Source organism: Bufo bufo, chromosome 3, assembly GCF_905171765.1.
Source record: "Bufo bufo chromosome 3, aBufBuf1.1, whole genome shotgun sequence".
In the NCBI taxonomy this organism is placed as follows: Eukaryota; Metazoa; Chordata; class Amphibia; order Anura; family Bufonidae; genus Bufo; species Bufo bufo.
The window spans coordinates 569,150,779-569,174,267 of record NC_053391.1 but is presented as its reverse complement, the minus strand read 5'-3'; the positions used below and the strand labels follow the sequence as shown (position 1 = coordinate 569,174,267).

General features: G+C 44.6%; 1 protein-coding gene across 2 annotated transcripts in view; it reads left to right on the top strand.

The window, feature by feature from the left end:
• The window catches only part of LOC120996032 (retinol dehydrogenase 7-like), a 48,194-nt gene that overhangs the window by 7,279 nt on the left and 17,426 nt on the right, over positions 1 to 23,489 (top strand). The window contains exons 2-3 of one of the 2 annotated variants that reach the window (XM_040425689.1): positions 14,807 to 15,079; positions 17,048 to 17,306. In XM_040425689.1, coding sequence (XP_040281623.1) covers positions 14,926 to 15,079; positions 17,048 to 17,306 — 413 coding nt within the window. In that variant the 5' untranslated portion in view covers positions 14,807 to 14,925. Of the gene's footprint in view, positions 1 to 14,750; positions 15,080 to 17,047; positions 17,307 to 23,489 lie in introns of both variants that reach the window. The other variant, XM_040425688.1, reaches the window with a different exon arrangement.

Below are 23,489 nucleotides of genomic sequence, written 5' to 3'. Positions count from 1 at the left end.
TTGCTGGCAGCGTCACACTGGCTGGAAGTCATATCCCCATCACATCCAGCATTACACTAGGTAACATACTCAAGAGTGAGAGCAGAAGAGTTAACATAGCTGGGATAAGTGCACTGAAATGGTTTACCTTACTTATCTCGATAAGCAGAGGGCATAGCTTGCTCTGACCCATTGTTCATACAGATCTAGAAGCTACATCCCATAATATCCAGCAACTCTCCAGGTAATTCTATGCATGAACTGTACCAATCGGCCTCCCTATGGCCTAACAGCACATGCTCAGGAAAGCCATGTAGACCGGCATAGTCTTCAGCAAAGCACCAAACCTACTCTACAAAGTTAGCAGGCGGCATACAGAAAGGGAGCAAGACAAGGCTGAAGAAGTGTCTTTGTAGGGGGGTGTATAATGTGCTGCAAGAGGTGCAATGTAATTAACAAAAGGGGAAGCATTATTTTGCTGCACCTTCAAGCTGAGGGACAGAGACCATTCCCTGCATGCAACTCCCTAGGTATGCTGGCAGTATCCTCTGGTAGCTTTGTGTTACAAGATCTTGTCTCCACCATGACCTAGAGAGAGATACAAAAAATACACTGGCCGCTTCTTTTAGCTCAGCTTTATAGGGTCCATGGTGATTGATTACAGCCTTGACTACAGTCTTAAAGCTTCCTGTTAGATTTCCAGGCTTTCCACAGAGATTGAAATCTATTGATATAGAATTTCTCATGCTAAAATCTCTTCCAAACTGTAAAGACTGTCAACTTTCCCAATTCATTGGGCTATAGAAGAAAGCTAAGTAGAGAGCCAAGAAAGAGGAACAAAAGGGAGAACAGGAATAAGGAGTATCTTAAACAGAGGGGAAGGTTTAAAGGCCAAGTTATTGGACGAAACACCCAGTGAGGCATGTTGGGGAGAACGAGGTATGGCTGACCAATCTCAGCCCACCAAGACTGAATTGGGGAGCACGTCCACCAGATATAGAAAAAGGTACCCCTACAACAAATATCAGAGGCACTATATCTGGTAATATCTGGTGTTTTATACCACCTAGTAAGGACGTTGCAACCATTCTCCGGTATTCACACACATCTAGATGATAAATTAGGTGATAAGAAGAGTGATGTCAGCTCAGGAGATGAAAATGAGACTCCCAAATCTCTCTCCCAGTAAGTAACTATGAGGATTTAACCCATTTGTGATAGCGCTGCCATAGGACGTTCAGTAAATTAAACGTGTTTAAAATCCAAAAGAGGAGGAAGCACTCCATAAAGATAATCATTCTACTATTCTGTTAAAAATTTGTAGTTCTGCCTTATCATTTGGATTTTATTACCACAAGACCCTGCTGAGTCATTTGTGTTAGGGCAGGGATCAGCAACCTTAGACACTCCAGCTGTGGTGAGACTACAACTTCCAATATACTCAATTGCTTGGCTATTCTCAGAACTGTCATAGAAGCAGAGGCAGATTGGGGGATGCCCAAACCCTCCTCAAGGCCACTGGGCAGGTATAGAATGATCTGATTATCTTAGTTTTATTTAAAGGGGTTGTTTTACTTCAGCAAATAGCATTTATCATGTAAAGAAAGTTCATACAAGGCACTTACTAATGTATTGTGATTGTCCATATTGCTTCCTTTGCTGGCCGGATTCATTTTTCCATCACAGTATACACTGCTTGTTTCCATAGTTACAACCACCCTGTAATCCATCAGTGGTGGTCGTGCTTGCACAATATAGGACAAAAGCACTAGTTTATGTGCGCTCCCACGGTCCTGGCCATCAGAGAGGCAGGTGCTTTTTCCTATAGTGTGCAAGCACGACCACCACTGCAGGGTGGTCGTAATCATGGAAATGAACAGTGTATAATGTGATGGAAAAATGAGTGAAGCCAGCAAAGGAGACAATATGGATAAGGGTCCATTCAGACGTCTGTAGAATGGGTCCGCATCCGTTCCGAAATTATGCGGAACGGGTGTGGACCCATTCATTCTCTATGGGGCCGGAAGAGATGCGAACAGCACACAGTGTCCTGTCCGCATCCGCATTTCCGGAGCGCGGCCCCGATCTTCCGGTCCGCAGCTCCATAAAAAAATAGAGCATGTCCTATTCTTGTCCACAATTGCGGACAAGAATAGGCATTTCTATGGGGGCGCAATTTGCAGATCCGCAATGCACTACGGACGTCTGAATGGAGCCGAATACATTAGTAAGTGGCTTTTATTAACTTTCTCTACGTGATAAAGGCTACAGTACTTGCTGAAGTGAGACCTCTTTTATTGCTAGGAGCATCAGATACTTATGCACCTGGCTGGTGGCCGCAGGTGCCCTCCTAAGCTCAACTGCTTTGTCCTCCTTAGGACAGTGACACTGTTTAATACTGCAGAGGGAGTGGCACTGTGGTATTTGGTTCTGCTGGGGTTGTATTTTGTATCTTACTATGGTATTGACGGGACTGCCTATTTCTGTTGTCCCGGCCTACTGATGTTGACCCTACTCAGTGTCGGACTAGGGTACCTAGGGCCCACCAGTAAAATCAATTTCGGGGTCCTCGTTACGGATACATTAAAATATTACCTACTCACACAGTAGAAGATTCTACCAGATAATTGAATATGGGGGTCCTGGCAGTAACTTTGAGAAGGTACAGTACAGACCAAAAGTTTGGACACACCTTCTCATTCAAAGAGTTTTCTTTATTTTCATGACTATGAAGGCATCAAAACTATGAATTAACACATGTGGAATTATATACATAACAAACAAGTGTGAAACAACTGAAAATATGTCATATTCTAGGTTCTTCAAAGTAGCCACCTTTTGCTTTGATTACTGCTTTGCACACTCTTGGCATTCTCTTGATGAGCTTCAAGAGGTAGTCACCTGAAATGGTCTTCCAACAGTCTTGAAGGAGTTCCCAGAGATGCTTAGCACTTGTTGGCCCTTTTGCCTTCACTCTGCGGTCCAGCTCACCCCAAACCATCTCGATTGGGTTCAGGTCTGGTGACTGTGGAGGCCAGGTCATCTGGCGCAGCACCCCATCACTCTCCTTCATGGTCAAATAGCCCTTACTTTCAAAGTTTTCCCACAGTCTATTCAGTAGGACTATCAGCTGTGTATCCACCTGACTTCTCCTCAACGCAACTGATGGTCCCAACTCCATTTATAAGGCAAGAAATCCCACTTATTAAACCTGACAGATCACACCTGTGAAGTGAAAACCATTTCAGGGGACCACCTCTTGGAGCTCATCAAGAGAATGCCAAGAGTGTGCAAAGCAGTAATCAAAGCAAAAGATGGCTACTTTGAAGAACCTAGAATATGACATATTTTCTGTTGTTTCACACTTGTTTGCTATGTATATAATTCCACATGTGTTAATTCATAGTTTTGATGCCTTCAGTGTGAATCTACAATTTTCATAGTCATGGAAATAAAGAAAACTCTTTGAATGAGAAGGTGTGTCCAAACTTTTGGTCTGTACTGTAGGTCCTGGTGAAAAAGAGGATACTGGCAGCTTTCCTCTATACCTAGACGTCATCTCAGCTCTGATCGTGTCTAGAATAATAACCTGGGGAGTCTATCAAGTTTTTTATATGAACATAGACTGGTTGAGGTGCTGTTGTCACGGATGGTGTACAGGAAACAAGACAATACCATATAAACAATGTCTCTCTGGATCCACAACTAAGGAACAAAGGGAGACCCCTGCAAAAGACCTGCCGCTCTCCCTCACTGCTCAGCCTATGCGAACACCCCAAAGGTGGATGTCCGCATATCCACGTTCCTCGGCTATCTATTACCTGAAGACCCTACAATAGTGAAGGGACACGACCACCGGCTCCCTACACTGACACGGAGGGAGTCAGGGTCACCTGGATCCAGAAAAGACAAAATCATAAATACATAAACAGCACTTATCTTGCAGACGACTGACGACTGACGACTGGGAACTGGGAACTGGGAACAGCATGCGCGCGCACACTCCAGGAAGTTGTATCAGCCGCACACTACTGCATTATGGGGAGGAACTTAAAGGGTAGCGATCAGTCTGACTGCATGACAGCTGAGATAGACTAACGAGATGAGAAACTAAACCAAAACAAAGAAATTCAAGGAGGAGGATCTGAGAAGCTCCTGTGAGCGCTTCTCAGCTGTCTGGCTGTGACAGTACCCCTCCCTCTAGGAGTGGACTCCGGACACTCAGGGCCCACCTTCTCAGGATGGGACCTATGGAAAGCCCTGATGAGACGAGAGGCCTTAATGTCCGTCACTGGGACCCACATCCTCTCCTCAGGACCATAACCCTCCCAATGAACGAGGTACTGGAGGGAACTGCGGACAAGACGAGAATCCACAATCGTAGAGACCTGAAATTCAAGATTTCCATCAACCATAATCGGAGGAGGAGGCAAAGGCGAGGGTACAATAGGTTGAACATAAGGTTTCAATAAGGACTTATGAAAAACATTATGGATCTTCCAAGTCTGAGGAAGATCAAGACGGTAGGCAACAGGATTGATGACAGACAGGATCTTGTAAGGCCCAATAAACCTAGGACCCAACTTCCAGGAGGGAACCTTCAATTTGATATTCTTGGTAGACAACCACACCAGATCACCAACATTCAGGTCCGGACCAGGCACACGTCTCTTATCCGCCACACGCTTATATCTCTCACTCATGCTCTTTAGATTATCCTGAATCTTTTGCCAAATAGATGACAAAGACGAGGAGAATCTGTCCTCATCAGGCAAACCAGAAGAGCCCTCTCCCGAGAAAGTCCCAAACTGCGGATGGAACCCATATGCACCAAAAAATGGTGACTTATCAGAGGACTCCTGACGACGGTTATTTAAAGCAAACTCAGCAAGGGACAAAAAAGAACACCAATCCTCCTGATTCTCCGCCACAAAACAGCGCAGATATGTCTCCAGATTCTGATTGACGCGCTCTGTCTGGCCATTCGACTGCGGAAGGAAAGCAGAAGAGAATGACAACCGAACCCCCAAGCGAGAACAGAAAGCCTTCCAGAATCTGGAAACAAACTGCGTGTGTAGTGTACGGGGACTGTAATGCCCGTCACTAAAGAAGGGTCACTTGTGTGCTGTCGTCCCCCTTATTTATGGGGAAGTTGGTATAAGTCATCTTTATAAAATGTAATGTAATGTAATGCTATGTATTTCCCTGTTGCTGTAAAATGTGCATGTACAGGCCTGCTAGGGGTGTCATTCCAGCTCTTAGTCACTAGAGGGAGCTAGGGAGCCCTAGTTTATATAAGGCCCAGTCAGGGAAAGGAAAGTCAGTCTAGAGTTGTAGTTGGAGTCTGAAGTCTGTAGTCTAGTCTATCCAGAGATTAGACTATGTCAGAGTCAAGTCCAGGCCTGAAGCCTGTGGACCAGGAGAGGGTAATGCAGTCCCTGTAACCGGGTTCCAGATCCAAGGAAAAGGTTCCCCTCCTGAATTTATATATGCAGAAGCAGGAACACCACAGCTAATCAGCCTGAGGACACTGAGAGAGACAGAGGCAAGTCAAGAAAAGCAAGAGGTACTCAAGACTACAGAGGAGGTACTTTATAGAGATAAAACCAAGGATATACGCCAGAGCTAGGGCATTGGACCTTGGAGAAGAGTTTCTATGTTCCAGGATCAGTCAGGAATAGAGTGCAAGCTGCCTGTACTGCAAGTCCTGTGTTTAACACTCTAAAGTCACCTTGCTATATATATATATATTGCCTGCATCAACTGTATTGAAAATCAACTGTCTTCAAAGGAACTGCGCTTCCGTCAATGTCCCTAAATGATGACTACTAAAGTTTGAATTCTGTTTTAACATCACGTGGTTCCTCAGTTATTCCTGCTATCAGCAAACGGCGTGCCACCGTTTAATTGGCACTGGCGTCACGAACATTTCTCATCATCACCTGCCCTTGCAGAGAATCAGCCGTCTCAGGTTAGTGTCTATTGCACTACAACACCCAGGAACATTTCTAAACCTAACCTGAGTACGCTGCACCTCTCTTTTGGCGTCACGAACAGGATTCGCACGCTTTCTAGTGCAAGAAGCGTGAACTTTGTGCCTTATACAGTTGCCCTGTGACCAAAGTGACAAATTGCCTGTTTTATTAAAGTGGACTTTGTGGACTGAAAAACATACCCAAAGTGTGCCTAAAACCTCCAAAAAGCGCTGTGCAGTGTTGCGCTATCAAGAGGAAAGAAATCGCCACACCGGAGTGTGGTTTTATGGACTTTTCATCATCCTGCTTGCTGTCAGTGAATAGACAGCGTTTCTACTAAAGATGGCCGCTGAGCTTGCCGAATTTGCTGCTGTGTCATCTTCATCCCGAAAAAGCGGGAAAAGTTGGCGCCTTTTTGATGAAAAAGCGGGAAAAGGTTCAAGGTCAGGCGCCACTGCTTATCTGGACATTTGCATGTCGGCCAGCATGGACTCCGCCTTCCCCATACTGGAATACCTGGGGGGCGGCCTCCCAGTGCAATGGGAGGATCTGGCTGATCTTATTGGCGCCACCCTATCGCTCTCCAGAGAAGGATCGAGCATGTTGGAGAGTGAGCACAGCTTTGCAGCAACGTCCGCGCCTGAAATACCAAAGATGGATAATGTTGGTGTAGAGCCTGAGGACGCTCCACCGGCCTACTCTCTGGGACCGGAGAGACCCGCCGGCCCGCCACGGGAGAAAGAACCAGAGCCCTGCTATGGCTCTTGGAGAGACTTCTTTCAGCCCTCTTTCAAGTGGTCCTCACTAATGGCAGAGATCCGGGAGGCCGCTAAAAAGCGGAATACACAGACTAAAATATATTATGAGGAACTGACCAAGACTATCCATGAACGACACACCAACACCCAACCCCGCCTGGAAAGGAGAAAGGGAGTGGTGGTGTCCTTTGACAAAACCCGTGGCTACGGGTTCATCCAAGATTATCTAACTGGCAGAGACTTATATGTTAACAGAAGATCTGTCAAGAGAGACTACCTCCCTTCCTATCAGCACAGCCTCCGCGAGGGAGAGGAAGTGGAGTTCACCCCTGCCGAGAGCTTGAGAGGCCCTTATGCAACTGCCGTGACCCGTCCCAAGCGAGAACCTGAGGACTGGGAGGCAGAAGAAGACTACTCTGGCTGCGAGCGGGAACCTGAACGCTCTCCAGAGCCGGCCCATCACACCTTCCAAGAGCGGGGCTCCTTCATTGGGCCTAATGTCTTCTGGCAGCCAACCGTGTTGGAAAAATGGGTGAGCCCCTATCCTTCCCCCGAGCTGCCTCGTCGGGAGAAGACCGTACCAGACATGGAGAACTTAAAAGGACTTCGGGTTACCTTGGGGAATATCCGGAAGGGTAGGAGACCCGATGCGCCACCGGAATCTGCAGAGGCCGCGTCCGAGCCATCGTTGACTGTACCTGCGCCGGCGGCGCCAGAAGAGGACAGCGATTCCGACACAGAGAGCATTGGTGACCAGATCGTCCGGCTGGAGGAAAAGTTGCGGGAGCTGCGCAAGATTGCCACCGCCAGGATCCAGACGCCGCCTTAAGGAGACGAGGTAAGGGTGCCTGTCACCACCCGTAAACCACCGTCTGTTAACGCTGCTCCGTCCAGGCCCCAAAGAAGACCCACTATTCCTGTGAATTGCTGCACAGAGCCCACCGGACCGCTTGCGGCGGCGGTACCCAATGCAGCACCACCCACAATCATTATGCCGGGACCGGTACGGTCCACCCGAGGGTTTACCCCTAGGCCCATGGGGCCAATACCTATTAGGGGCCCCTTTACCTTGCAGCTGCCCCCTGATGCCGTTATGTGGGCACATCCTCCTGTAGAGGACTACTACAGGCCGTACTTGCCAGCAGAGCCGGGTAATTATGACATACCCCTGTGAATCAGCCTGCTAGGCCTTTGATTTATTTCACCAAAGAATGATGTTGTTAACCCTTCCAGGACAGGAGTCCTATGTTTCCTGGTCGTTTGTTGCTGCTGCCAGTTTATCCACGGCTCAGTGGTAGGTGTTAACCACTGAAGTATTAAAGTCAACGAAGCCAAGTTTGTTTCCAGGACCTCCTGCCTGCTTTTGCTATCCCACGCCAAGTTGTGCCTGTTCCTTTGTTGCACCTTTTACCCTTACCCCCCTTTTCAGGTTGATCAGGGGTATTACAGCACTTGTTTTATATTATACAATTTTATTGTGCAACTTGATACTAAGGAACCGTGCCCGGAGATAGACTCAAAAGAACCTGAGCCTCTGAGATTCTTGCTCTTTTTAAAAGGAAATGTGCCCAGAGATGGACTCCACCGCATGAGAGCCTCTGTGATTTATAGGAAAATAACCTGGGTACGGACTCATATTTGTTCTTTGAGCCTCCAAGAACTTTTATACTGTTTTACCGTTTCTTGCTGTTCTAATATGGACTTATTCATTGTCATGGACTATCCTGGTATTAATGTCACGCTGTGCCAGGTCAGTGCCCCAGTTCCATTCACTATCCTGAGAGAAGAGAACGACGCCCCTTGTCACCACCCTTCACCTTTGCCAATTGGACCTGATATGAATGCAAATGCAGATGAATTACATATATGTATGCCTGCATGTGTCTTTTTCTGTTTCAGGTAGAAATTCCAGTTGGGCGGGCCCTGATGGAGTACGAGGTCGTACTCAGCTTAAAGCAGTGGGGTATGTAGTGTACGGGGACTGTAATGCCCGTCACTACAGAAGGGTCACTTGTGTGCTGTCGTCCCCCTTATTTATGGGGAAGTTGGTATAAGTCATCTTTATAAAATGTAATGTAATGTAATGCTATGTATTTCCCTGTTGCTGTAAAATGTGCATGTACAGGCCTGCTAGGGGTGTCATTCCAGCTCTTAGTCACTAGAGGGAGCTAGGGAGCCCTAGTTTATATAAGGCCCAGTCAGGGAAAGGAAAGTCAGTCTAGAGTTGTAGTTGGAGTCTGAAGTCTGTAGTCTAGTCTATCCAGAGATTAGACTATGTCAGAGTCAAGTCCAGGCCTGAAGCCTGTGGACCAGGAGAGGGTAATGCAGTCCCTGTAACCGGGTTCCAGATCCAAGGAAAAGGTTCCCCTCCTGAATTTATATATGCAGAAGCAGGAACACCACAGCTAATCAGCCTGAGGACACTGAGAGAGACAGAGGCAAGTCAAGAAAAGCAAGAGGTACTCAAGACTACAGAGGAGGTACTTTATAGAGATAAAACCAAGGATATACGCCAGAGCTAGGGCATTGGACCTTGGAGAAGAGTTTCTATGTTCCAGGATCAGTCAGGAATAGAGTGCAAGCTGCCTGTACTGCAAGTCCTGTGTTTAACACTCTAAAGTCACCTTGCTATATATATATATATTGCCTGCATCAACTGTATTGAAAATCAACTGTCTTCAAAGGAACTGCGCTTCCGTCAATGTCCCTAAATGATGACTACTAAAGTTTGAATTCTGTTTTAACATCACGTGGTTCCTCAGTTATTCCTGCTATCAGCAAACGGCGTGCCACCGTTTAATTGGCACTGGCGTCACGAACATTTCTCATCATCACCTGCCCTTGCAGAGAGTCAGCCGTCTCAGGTTAGTGTCTATTGCACTACAACACCCAGGAACATTTCTAAACCTAACCTGAGTACGCTGCACGTGCCCCTATCAGAGACTATGTCTGAAGGAATCCCATGCAATTTGACAATGTGGTCAATAAATGCCTGCGCCAGCGTCTTAGCATTGGGCAAACCAGGAAAAGGGATAAAATGCACCATTTTGCTAAAACGGTCCACCACCACCAGAATCACAGACTTCCCCGAGGAACGAGGCAAGTTCGTTATGAAGTCCATGGACAGATGTGTCCAAGGACGGGAAGGAATGGGCAAAGGAAGGAGAGGACCTGATGGCCGTGAATGAGGGACCTTGGCACGAGCGCAAGTCTCGCAAGCTGCCACAAAACCCTCAACCGACTTACGAAGCGCAGGCCACCAGAATCTCCGAGCGATGAGATCCAGTGTGGCTCTTGCCCCCGGGTGCCCAGCAAGGACCGTGTCGTGGTGTTCTTTAAAAATCTTGTGTCTCAAAGCGAGAGGCACAAACAACCTCCCAGGAGGACAAAGATCAGGAGCTTCTGACTGGGCTGCCTGCACCTCTGCCTCCAATTCAGGAAAAAGAGCAGAGACCACCACACCTTCAGCCAAAATGGGACCCGGGTCTTCAAAATTCCCACCTCCCGGAAAACAACGTGACAGGGCATCTGCCTTCACATTCTTAACCCCAGGGCGGAACGTAACAACAAAATTAAACCTTGAAAAGAACAAAGACCATCTGGCCTGTCTCGGGTTCAGACGCTTGGCTGACTCCAAGTAGGCCAGATTTTTATGGTCAGTAAACACGGTAATAGGGTGTCTGGCTCCCTCTAGCCAATGGCGCCATTCCTCAAAAGCCAACTTGATGGCCAACAATTCCCTATCTCCCACATCATAATTTCTCTCTGCGGAGGAGAGTTTCTTTGAGAAAAAGGCACACGGTTGCCATTTGGCAGGAGAGGAACCCTGAGACAAGACCGCACCCACCCCTACCTCAGAAGCATCAACCTCAACTATGAAGGGTAACGAAATATCAGGTTGTACTAGGATGGGAGCGGAAGCAAAACTCTCCTTGATATTAGAAAAGGCCTTACGCGCCTCTACCGACCAGGAAGAAAAATCTACCCCCTTTCTGGTCATATCAGTGAGTGGTTTAACAACAGAGGAATAATTCAAAATAAATTTCCTGTAATAATTGGCAAAGCCCAAAAAACGCATCAGCGCCTTCTGATTCTCAGGAAGCTCCCACTCAAGCACAGCGCGGACCTTCTCGGGGTCCATGCGAAAACCAGAAGCGGAGACAAGAAACCCCAGAAATTGGATTTCTGGAACCGCAAACACACATTTTTCCAGTTTCGCGTATAATTTATTCTCCCGCAGGATGAGCAAGACCTGACGTAAGTGTTCCTTATGAGTCTTGAAATCAGGAGAAAAAATCAAAATGTCATCCAAATACACTAATACAAATTTTCCCATTAAATGATAAAAATTGCTGTTGACGAAATGCTGAAAAACGGCTGGGGCATTCATCAAACCAAAAGGCATAACCAAATTCTCAAAATGGCCCTCAGGGGTATTGAAAGCCGTCTTCCATTCGTCTCCTTCTCTGACCCTAACCAGGTTGTATGCCCCTCTTAGGTCTAATTTGGAAAAGACTTTAGCCCCAACAACCTGGTTAAACAGGTCCGGGATCAGAGGAAGCGGATAAGGATCACGAATAGTGATACTGTTCAGCTCCCTGAAATCCAGACAAGGTCTTAAAGAACCATCTTTTTTCTTAACAAAGAAAAAACCAGCGGCAACAGGTGACTTCGAGGGTCGTATGTGTCCTTTTCTCAGACTCTCAGAGATATAAGCCCGCATAGCGACCCTCTCAGGTTGGGAGAGATTGTATAAACGAGATTTAGGCAGCTTGGCGCCTGGGATGAGATTAATAGGGCAATCATACTCCCTGTGCGGAGGCAAACCCTGAACTCCACTCTCAGAGAAGACATCCAAAAATTCAGAGAGGAAAGGTGGTACAGTCTTAGTAGAAACCTCAGAAACAGATGTTATGAGGCAATTCTCTCTGCAAAAGTTACTCCAACCATTTATTTGCCTCGCTTGCCAATCAATGGTGGGGTTATGTTTAGTGAGCCAGGGTAGCCCCAACACTAGAGGAGTAGGCAAACCGCTAAGGACGAAACATGACACATCCTCAACATGAGCATCACTCACAATTAAACGGATATTGTGAACTATGCCCTTTAATGATTTCTGAGAAAGTGGAGCTGAATCAATAGCAAAAACAGGAATATCCTTTCCCAAAGTGCATACCTGGAAACCCTGAGTTATTGCAAATTGATTATCAATGAGGTTGACAGCTGCTCCACTATCCACAAAAATCTCACAAAAAATGCTCTTGCTCTCTAGCGCCACCCTAGCAGGCAGGACAAAACGGGAACTACAAGCAAACGGAAAACCTTCAATTTCCGCCTCAACCCTGCCAATAGTAACAGACGGAACATTTTTAAAAGATTTTTTCCTTTTTGTCTCTTTATTACTCCCAGAAAACTGCCTGAATCTCCTAGAGGGACAAACATTTGCCAGATGATTTATACCTCCACAACAAAAACAAACCCTCCCCTGCGGGCTGAATCTTCTATTGTCAGAGGCAATCAACCCCAGCTGCATGGACTCCTGCTCAGAAGGGGCTGACAGCGACTGAGACCCCTGTGCACAGAATGAGACCGCTGCACTGTCCCGGGACTGAGTATGACAGGAAGGAGAGATCTCTCCTCTCTCTCTAAGACGCCTGTCAATACGAACAGCCTGAGACATAGCAGAATCCAAGGAGGTAGGTCTTTCATGAAAGGCAAATGCATCTTTCAATCCCTCTGAAAGACCATAGGAAAATTGACTTCGGAGTGCAGCATCATTCCAACCCGTATCTGCTGCCCATCTCCGAAATTCTGAACAGTATATCTCTGCGGATTGTTTACCCTGGCATAACAGACGTAGTCTAGACTCAATAGCAATACGATCCAGATCATCATATATCTGACCCAGGGCTAAAAAGAATTCATCCACTGAACGAAGGGGCCGTGCCCCCTCCGGCAGCGAAAAGGCCCAGGACTGAGCGTTACCCCTGAGCAGCGATATAATGATCCCCACCCTCCGTTCTTCATCACCAGAAGAATGGGGAAGAAGGCGAAAATGGAGTTTGCAAGCCTCTCTAAAACGCACAAAATTCTCACTACCCCCGGAGAACGTATCCGGGAGCAAGATCTTAGGCTCAGCACAAACTCCATGAACGCAAGCTGAACCGGTCACTTGAAACTGAGAAAAAGTCTTACGGAGATCAGCTACCTCCAAAGAAAGACCCTGAAAGCGTTCAGCCAAAAGTGAAACCGGATCCATGCTTGAGACGGTTTTGGCGGCTGATAATGTCACGGATGGTGTACAGGAAACAAGACAATACCATATAAACAATGTCTCTCTGGATCTACAACTAAGGAACAAAGGGAGACCCCTGCAAAAGACCTGCCGCTCTCCCTCACTGCTCAGCCTATGCGAACACCCCAAAGGTGGATGTCCGCATATCCACGTTCCTCGGCTATCTATTACCTGAAGACCCTACAATAGTGAAGGGACACGACCACCGGCTCCCTACACTGACACGGAGGGAGTCAGGGTCACCTGGATCCAGAAAAGACAAAATCATAAATACATAAACAGCACTTATCTTGCAGACGACTGACGACTGACGACTGGGAACTGGGAACTGGGAACTGCATGCGCGCACACACTCCAGGAAGTTGTATCAGCCGCACACTACTGCATTATGGGGAGGAACTTAAAGGGTAGCGATCAGTCTGACTGCATGACAGCTGAGATAGACTAACGAGATGAGAAACTAAACCAAAACAAAGAAATTCAAGGAGGAGGATCTGAGAAGCTCCTGTGAGCGCTTCTCAGCTGTCTGGCTGTGACAGCTGTACATTGAATATATGTATGTAAAGCAGTAAGTCTACTGTGTTATGTGCCACTTGTTTAGGGGGTGGGAGACTAGGGGCCCACCGGGGGATTCACCTGCACCTCTGTGGGCCAGTCCGAGCCTGACCCTACTACAAGATTTTTTTCATAGAAGTGAATGGAACATACAGGGAGTTGTAGTTTTACAAAAACTAGAGGTTGTTGATCTCTGCCTTAGGGGAACATTTAGTCTCATCTTGAATGTTCTGCTATATTTTGGATACATACAGTGTATGTATGTGATGATGTGCTTACTGACTCCTTAAAAAGACTAATCCTGTATGGAGACTTACTGGAAGTACTCCATGGTATTGAGACTTATTACCAATGCTCCATGGGAAACAAACATGCTAGTAAGGATTCTTTCACACTACCGTTAGGCTTGTCCAGCAGGGGAATGGCCTGCCGGATAATATAATAATAATAATAATAATAATAATAATAATAATAATAAAATAAAAAAATTATATAGCGCCACCATATTCCGCAGCGCTTTACAAATTCATAGGGTTCATGTACAAAACAAAAGTATCTGGTTAATATGCAACTGAAACACTAGGAGTCAGGGCCCTGCTCGCAGGGGCTTGCAATCTATGAGGAATTGGGGGTGACACATAAGGTAGTTGATTGTGATAAGTAGGATTTGAGCCATTACGCTCAACGCTTACGATTACTAACGCTTGCACACGTGTGCTTCTGGAAGTCCAGTCTGGCTCCTTTCACTATAATGGGGACGGGCCGGAGAATTGACTGCAGCACGGCAAACATGCCGAGAGGCAGCCGGACAAAAAACGGACTGCTCTGTATGCCAAGTTTGGCAGCAATCTGACATTTCTATCAGGGTGCGCTATATTTTTTGTCAATGTGTGTGCGTATATACTGTGTGTGTGTATATACATATATATCCTCGAAATAGAGGAAATGTATATTACAAAAACACAAACTAGTCTTCTTTTTGGAACCAACTAGTCAACTTTTTGGAACTTTAAAAAAGCAATAAAACTGTACAGGCCTCATAGGGAGAACACAGACTGATGGGCATACTTGGAGTTGTAGTTTTGTAAGAACCAGAGGTTAGAGAGAGACCACAGCTCTAGAGCAATTTTGAAGAGACCATACCCAGTATGATAACAATTATTCTTTTTTTTTTCTTTTTTTTTTTAGAATTTGTGATTCCATCATGTGTCTCTTTGTGCTGATACTGTTGGGTTTGCTATTAGTGTACAGATGGTACAGACAAAGTCATATTTTGGAGAATCTCACAGATAAATATGTCTTCATTACCGGATGTGACACTGGATTTGGAAATGTGCTGGCCAAGCAACTGGACAAACGTGGCATGAGGGTTCTAGCATCTTGCCTGACAGAGAAGGGGGCTGAGAAGCTGAAGAATGAAGCATCTAGTAGACTGCAAACTGTAATCCTAGATATTTCTGACTCCAAGAATGTGAGCTCTGCAGCTGAGTGGGTGTCTCTTATTGTTGGAGACAAAGGTGAGTTATATAATCCCTGAGTATGAACTGTGCCTTAGGGCATTTGACAATATCAGTTTGTTATATTTATTCAGCAGTGTTCAAAAATTTATAAGAATTCATGGAAAATGGTTGTTCCAAACCTGGCATTTAGGTTTTAAAACACACAAAGGAGAAAACTCTACAGTATAATAATGATTAAATACATTACATAGATCAAAGAGATGTAGAAATTACATCTGCAGCAACACCAAAGAATACGATACCCTGATGTGGTTTCAGCAGCTGGTGGCAACATACTACTGTGTTGGTAAAACCTGGCTATAACTATATATTTGGTGAGCTGCTTCACAGCCTTTCACCTCTGCTATGAGTTGTGTCTTGAGCGTCCAGAAAATCTCTAAAACCGTCACTCATAGCAGAGGAAAGAAAGAGCAGAGAGATCGCTACAACTATCAAAGTGTGAATCTGGCTCTTTGATCATTTGAAATTCATTGTATCTGATTAAACTTCTTTCCGTCGCTTCATTTCCCACCAAAAATTCAATAAAAAGTGATGAAAAAGTCGTACACACCCCAGAGAGGTATCAATAAAAAAGTACAGATCATTCCGCAAAAAATTAATCCTCACACAGCTCCGTATACATAACTACAAAAAAGTTGTAGGAGTCAGAATATGGTGATGACAAATTAAAACTGATATTTTCCAAGGTTTTTATTATTTTATCAGTATCAAAAAGCAAGAAAAACTATACATATAAGGTATTGCTGGATTCAAAATGACCTGTAGAATGAAACTAACATGTTTTATTGCAAATCAAATGTCGTAAATGAAATAAAAAAACCTGTAAAAATGTGGCGGAATTGCTTATTTTTTTCCAATTACACCCCATTTGGATATTTTTTTTTTTCTGCTTCCCACTACATCATATGCAATAGTAAATGGGGGAGTTGGAAAGTTCAACTTGTCCCGCAAAAAAACAAGCCCTCATACGTCTATGTAATTGGAAAAATAAAAAAGTTATGGCTCTGGGAAGGCAAGGAGCGCAAAACGAAAACGCAAAAAAGAAAAAACCTCCGGATAGAAATGTTTAAAGACTGCATAAGCTGGCTACATTTCATTAGGGGGTGACGTTTTTTGGTTAAAACCGGATAAAAGCTGGACCATTTTAGCAAGTGATTGGAGTTCACTAGAGACGAGTGAAGTATTAAAAAATAAAATTTGTCTGCTTCGCAAATTTTACAAAAAAATTTGCTTTGTGACAAATTAGTTTGTCACGAAGTGCACTTCTTTATAAGTAGTGGGTGCAATGATTGCAATGCTCCCCGTCATTGTACTCCTCAGATTCCGCATTCATACATTATTGCAGCGTTTGATAGCAATAATCGGGTGTAAAATAAAAATAAAATTCATTTGCTCAAGACAGGCCGGCTGCAGCCCTCTTGATTGAAGATATAGCGCAAAATCTTGTGTGGCCCATGATGACGTCATCACATCAGCCAGCGTGGTGACTTCATATTTCACCATGCACGGGATTTCATGGGAGATCTTCAATCAAGATGGCGAAGGCCCATCACAAGCAAATGGATGAGGCAAGTATGATTTTATTTTTATTTTTTTACAGTATTTCAGGGAAAATCGATTCACTACCATGAAGCACGAGGAAACTCGGCTTCGCTGTGAATCAAATTTTCCCTGAAATTCGAATTGCAGAATGTCAACTGCAAAATGTCATGTACCAGTTTTCAGGCCAACTATACCACTTTCCAGTGAAATATATTAGAACCCAGATCAAATTTTTGGAATGATTCAGTCAAGAAGTTTGTTCATTTTTACTATGTTTGTCTTGCTGTCCACAGCCTCTACCTAGCTCGGTCAGTTGTTTTTCAGGGTCAAAACTTCTGATAGGCCACCTTTTCATGAAACCTTTAAGTTTGACACTTTGAGTTTGATGCCCATGTTTTTTATATTCAAAATTATGTTTTGTAGGACTTTGGGGTCTGGTGAATAATGCTGCCATTTCTGGTTATATGGCTCCTCTTGGATGGCAGAAGAAAGATGACTTTGTCAAGGTCCTTAATGTGAATGTACTGGGGATGATTGATGTGACACTGACATTACTACCACTAATCAGGAAAGCACAAGGAAGGATAGTAAATGTTTCCAGTATTTGCGGCAGACTGCCTCTTATTCCAGGTGGTTACAATATCTCCAAATATGGTGTGGAAGACTTCTCTGATATTTTAAGGTAAATATTATTTATTATCATGTGGTGCTGGACTTGAAAATTGTAATAAAATTGATTGCCTTTTCCCTGATGTTAGCTAGGCTAAGTTCTGCAGTGAAACAGATAAGACGTCAAATCACATTTTGCCCTAAGTTAGGCTCTGCTCACATGTTTGGAGCCTACATCTGTACATCAGGAGGATATATCTCCAATGGAAGGCTACAACATGTCCCACTGTATAGGCATACATCGTTAATAGGTTTTAAATGTTAAAAAAAAAATAACTATGCCATGTGGTATGTACTTCCTATCCTTCACTGACACTTCCAGAAGCCAATGATGGGAGTTTGAAAAAGATTTAAATTATATCTACAACTAAAGAAAATGTTGTACCTAAGAAGTTGGAGCACCAATACTCCATCTGGTGAACAATCATTATTTTAACGCAGCCATATACATTTTAGTCTATATTGCATATTACAGTTATTAATACTGGCCATACAAGTTGCGGCAGGACCTCCGTCGTTCCCCATGATAGTGAATGGGGCTGGACGGACCTCCAGCAGCGCACGCTGCACACTGCTGGAACAGCCTGCCAGAACCATTAATGCCAGTGTGAAGCAGGCCTAAACCTTATATATTTTAATTTCTAATTGAAATAAAATTACTGTATGTTAAACAGCAGACTTTCCAAACTACTAGGTCTCTTTATCAGGCACGGTATAACAGACCTGATGGAGAGACCTAAGTAGTCTCAGAGGTTTGCTGCTTAACCCCTTAATGATGCATCCTAGTTTGATACTTAAAGGGCCAGTAAAGCCAGAATGCAAACAAAGAAAAATAACCAACAAAACATAACATATTCCCTTTGTGTATTTGTTATTTGCTCTTGTTTCATCAGATTTCACAATTGCAGACCATGAAAAATAAAATAGAAAATCAGTGCATTGTTCTCTCAGGCTGAGCCATGTCTTATCCCCCTCCCTCTCTCCCCTCTGATGCTAGTGCTCATGAAACAGAAAGTTTAGAAGGAGGGGGCTGGGTTTAGTCTGAATAATGTACACAATGAGCATCAGGGGTGTAACTACCATAGCGGCAGACCATGCGACTGCTATGGGGCCCAGGGCAAGAGGGGGCTCAGTCTTAGTTGGTATTATCTCCTCTTCTACTGGAGGTAAAAACTTGGTCAGGAATCTACCCTCTAAAGCAGGGTTTCTCAACTCCAGTCCTCAGGACCCACCTACTGTACCAGTCATGTTTTCAGGATTTCCTTAGTATTGAGCAGGTGATATAATTAGTGTCAGTGCATCAGGACTTACCCCAGGTATTCATTCTGTGGGATATTCTCAAATTCTGACCGGTAGGTGGGTCCCGAGAACCGGAGTTGAGAAACCCTGCTCTAAAGGAACAACTTTTAGCAAATGAAGCAGTGGAAAAATGGCCCAAGGGTCATTGAAAAGGGTTTAGGCAGAAACCCTTCTGTCCTGTGTGGGGGGGCTGGTTTGATCCTTGCTATGGGGCCCTTCTTCTCTATGTACGCTACTGGCGAGCATGGCCATTTTTCAGTAGGAATCTCCTAGTAACTAATGCTACAAAATAGATTTGATAACAGCACCAGCCAACGTACCAGCTACATAATACCACCTAGGGGCGTACATTGAATCATGGGGCCCCATAGCAAAACTCAGTACTGGGCCCATCCCTACCTGTAAAAATCAAGTACAATTTATGTTTTTATATATATATATATATATATAATATGTAGATTGATTCTCAGCTGGTTACAATTAATTTCGGAGTTACACATATTTTAGATAAAATATTAAGGAATTAAGTAGTATGTAAATGCCTTGAACTTTTTTTTTTTTTTTATTCTATTAAGAAATTATTATATTGTTTTACAAAAGCAGACCACCTCCCTGCCATGAACTCTTGCTTGCTTCTGATGCCTAGTGTGCACCAGGGAGAGTACATGGGCAAGAAGGGGGTTCTTCCTAGGGCACAATGTCCTCTATATAAACAGCAGCAAGCTGCCGTGAACTCTGCTTGCTACTGATGCTTATATAGAGAAGGTCCCACACCCCAAAAAAATAAAATACTCTGGTTACTGCTGCTGAGGAAGGCAGAATTGCTGCCCCCTCTAACAACCAGGTCCTGACCTTTTTCACTACTTAAAGCAGCGTGTTACTCACTCTGGCTGTGCCGTGCCTCTAGTCCGGCAGTCAGCCTTCACTGAGCCAGGCAGGGCCAGCATGGGTTCACACATGGGAGCTGGCTTCTGTATCTGACAGTTGCGCTAATTGGCCAGTTCAGCGCTCAACTGACAGAAGAGAGAGAGCTCTCTCTTAGGCCCATTTCACACGGGCGAGATTTCCGCGCCTGTGCAATGCGTGAGGTGAACGCATTGCACCCGCACTGAATCCGGACCCATTCATTTCTATGGGGTTTGTGCACATGAGCGGTGATTTTCACACATCACTTGTGCGTTGCGTGAAAATCGCAGCATGCTCCTCTTTGTGCGTTTTTCACGTAACGCAGGCCCCATAGAAATGAATGCAGTTGCGTGAAAATCGCAAGCATCCGCAAACAAGTGCGGATGCGGTGCGATTTTTACGCACGGTTGCTAGGTTACGATCGGGATGGGGACCCGATCATTATTATTTTCCCTTATAACATGGTTATAAGGGAAAATAATAGCATTCTGAATACAGAATGCTTAGTACAATAGGGCTGGAGGGGTTGAAAAAAAAATATCATAATTTAACTCACCTTAATCCACTTGTTTGCGCAGCCGGCATCTCTTCTGTCTTGTTGTGTGAGGAATAGGACCTTTGATGATGTCACTACGTTCATCACATGGTCCGTCACATGATCCATCACCATGCTGATGGATCATGTGATGGACCATGTGCTGAGCGAACAAGTGGATTAAGGGGAGTTAAATTTTTAGTAATTTTTTTTAACCCCTCCAGCCCTATTGTACTATGCATTCTGTATTCAGAATGCTATTATTTTCCCTTATAACCATGTTATAAGGGAAAATAATACAATCTACACAACCTTGAACCCAAACCTGAACTTCTGTGAAGAAGTTCGGGTCTCGGTACCACATTCAGTTTTTTATCACCCGCGTGCAAAACGCATTGCACCCCCGCGATAAAAACTGAACAACGGAACGCAATCGCAGTCAAAACTGACTGCAATTGCGTACCTACTCGCGCGGGTTTGCCGCAATGCACCGGGACACATCCGGACCTAATCTGGACACGCTCGTCTGCAAGGGGCCTTAGGCTTCCAGTGGGGACTGTCTGTAACTGCAGCCGGAACATACATTGTAAGGGGAAGCAGGGCCCGCCAAAACCCCAGAGAGGGACTCAAGCAGCAGCTATTGTTGTGATATAATAATCAGGGGGCAGGGCCTTCCATCCACTCCGGGCCCCCACCTCCAACGGGCCCCATAGCAGCTGCATGGTCTGCCTATATTTGAGGTACGCCACACCAATAGTACATACAGCTGAATATCTAACCTGCCCAATTACACAGTGATAATGTCTCCTTTCACTGCATAATTGTGCATATTTACCTTTTAGCAGTTTGAAGGGAGTCTTTCACCTTAAATCACCATTATAGAACACTAACATCAGGATCTCCATTACATTTCCCATATTAGAATGCTATAAGCCATGTACCGGGGTGGGCTCCCCAGGATGCAGCAAAGTCACAGACAAGGAAAGCGACACTGACACCAGTTTTATATGCAAGAACAGAAACTTTACTTTAACAATAGTAATAACACAACAATATAAGTATACACAGACTAAGTTATACCCCAGGCCCACAGTCACCGTCCCTGTCCGAGGGACAGGCCTAGCCCGATGGCGCGCACACAGCAGAGCCTGCAAGTCGTGCTGTGCCGCTAAAGAGGACACACCTAGCCGGTGGCAGACGCAGCAGAGCAACAGTATAATACAATCAGTAACCAGGTGTACTGACCTGCATCCGTTCTGGGCCCGAGGATGCCGCATACCCGGGATGCCCACCAACCTCTCAGCAACCATTAGCAACAATCCTTCCATCATGTCAGATCCGCTCACACTTCCTGGTTCTGTCTAGAAGCACACTGCATGAGTCAACATCTGCTTTGCATATTCAAATCCCAGAGTGTGCTGGCTGTAGCTGCAAAACAGTGGCCTCTAGTGCCCAAAATGCCAAATGACGGTTTCAATACAATTAGGCACAAACATCATACAGGAAGAGCTGTTCCACAATCTCACAATGCTACCTTCCATATTGCTGTTCATCGCCGATTTTCTCTGAAAAACACTTTTATTCAATATGTTAATTAGCTTCTGAAGGTGCCCAGGGGGGCTTTCATGCGGCCGTTGCCCAGGCCCCTGGGCACTTTTCATATGAAACCCCTCCCCTTTCACCCCTCTGGCCCGCCCTAGGTTCTTCTGATTACATCCTCCTCTTAGTGAGAAATCCAGCGCCAGTGCCATTCAACAGATGCGCCTGCGCACTTCATTCCCCATTATGGCCAGAGGCACAAGGCCGGCTAGATCGGCATGTACAGGCCGGCACATGCACAATAAATAAATCTGGTCATAATGGGGAATAAAGTGCGTAGGCGCGGCGAATCTGTTAAACGCCGCTGGCGCTGGATTTCTCACTAAGAGGAGGACGTAATCAGAAGAACCTAATATCAAAATTGACATTAAACAATTTTGGATGCAGAGTTCCCATTGAATAAATCAAGTATAGTTCTTGCTGATTAATGTCCACCTTGCTATTTTTTGTGCTCTACCTCCAATCCCTGAATTTTCAAACCCATATTCAAAAGCACATTCATAATATTACCGTAGGATTAGATACACATAATGTCTCTTCACATTTTAAGAAACAACGTGGTTGTTCACCTGCTGCGATTTTTATACCTATTTTTTGTGAGTATCATACACTGTGTGTATTCATAAACCACCTTGGTACTTCACTATTTTGGGATGTCGGTCCATTTTTCCTGATTTTAAAGTGTAGTGCACTGTAGCACGGGTACTGTGGGCTGAGGGCGTTTGTGGACATGTGCCCATATTGCTATTCTGCAAAACCATCAACTCCCTATTTTATTGCGATTTATGCTGTTTTGTGTGCACTTATACTGTTTCATATTGTTGAACTGCCTGTCTATGTTTCTTGTTATATATCCTGTTAATTTGCACTGTTATCACACCATATCTGTACTGCACTGTGGAAAGGGTTAATGCACAGCCAGCTAATACTGAGAGACTTTAAGAATTTCTACCTATGCTAAGTTTTGGAGGGAAAAAACAGACATACTGACCTTCTGACTGTCTGGTATGGCTCTGTTGTTTATTTCTGAAGGCTATGTCTGGAAAAACTGCTTATGTATTCCCATAAACTTGCATTAACCCCTTTCCGACATCCACCGTACATGTACAGTGGATGTTGGGTCTTTAAAGATGGTGGCAGGTTCCTGCTGTTTCATAGAGCAGGCAATCGCAGATAATGTCCACGATAGGCAGTGGTGCTGACTGTAGACATTTAACTCCTCAGATGCCATGGTCAAATGTGACCACTGCATCTGAGGAGGCTAAAGCCTGGAACTTCCGGGTAAGGCAAGCTTTCCCCCGGTGGAGATCAGGAAAGCGTCCTGTTCTAATAATGAGCTGGAACCTGTACTAGGCTTCCAGGCTCATTATTAGTATATCCTAGGTCAGGCCAGCAGATGGGAACTGGGATATAATTATTTCTGTACAGAATAATGGAACAAATTCCATTATTATCTGATGATTGCAAGCTGTGGTCCACTTAAGGATCTAAGTTAAAAAAAAGTTAAAGTTTTGAAAATATATAAACAATATAAAAAAAATAGCATCATGGGTTACATCAGGTTATCCCATACCATGAATGGCCTACTCACCATTTTTTCATCACTTCATCTCCTAAAAATTTGAATAAAAAGTGATTAAAAGTCACACACATTCCAAAATGGTATTATGAAAAACTAATTGTCCTGCAAAAAAATTAGCTCCCACACATCTCCGTAGACATAACTGAAACAAAGTTATGGGGGTCAGAATTTGGCGATGAAAAGAAAATCATCTTATCAAAAGTTTATATTTTTATATTTAGTATAAAAATGCAACAAAAACTATAAATATATGTATGCCATATTAAATAGTGGCA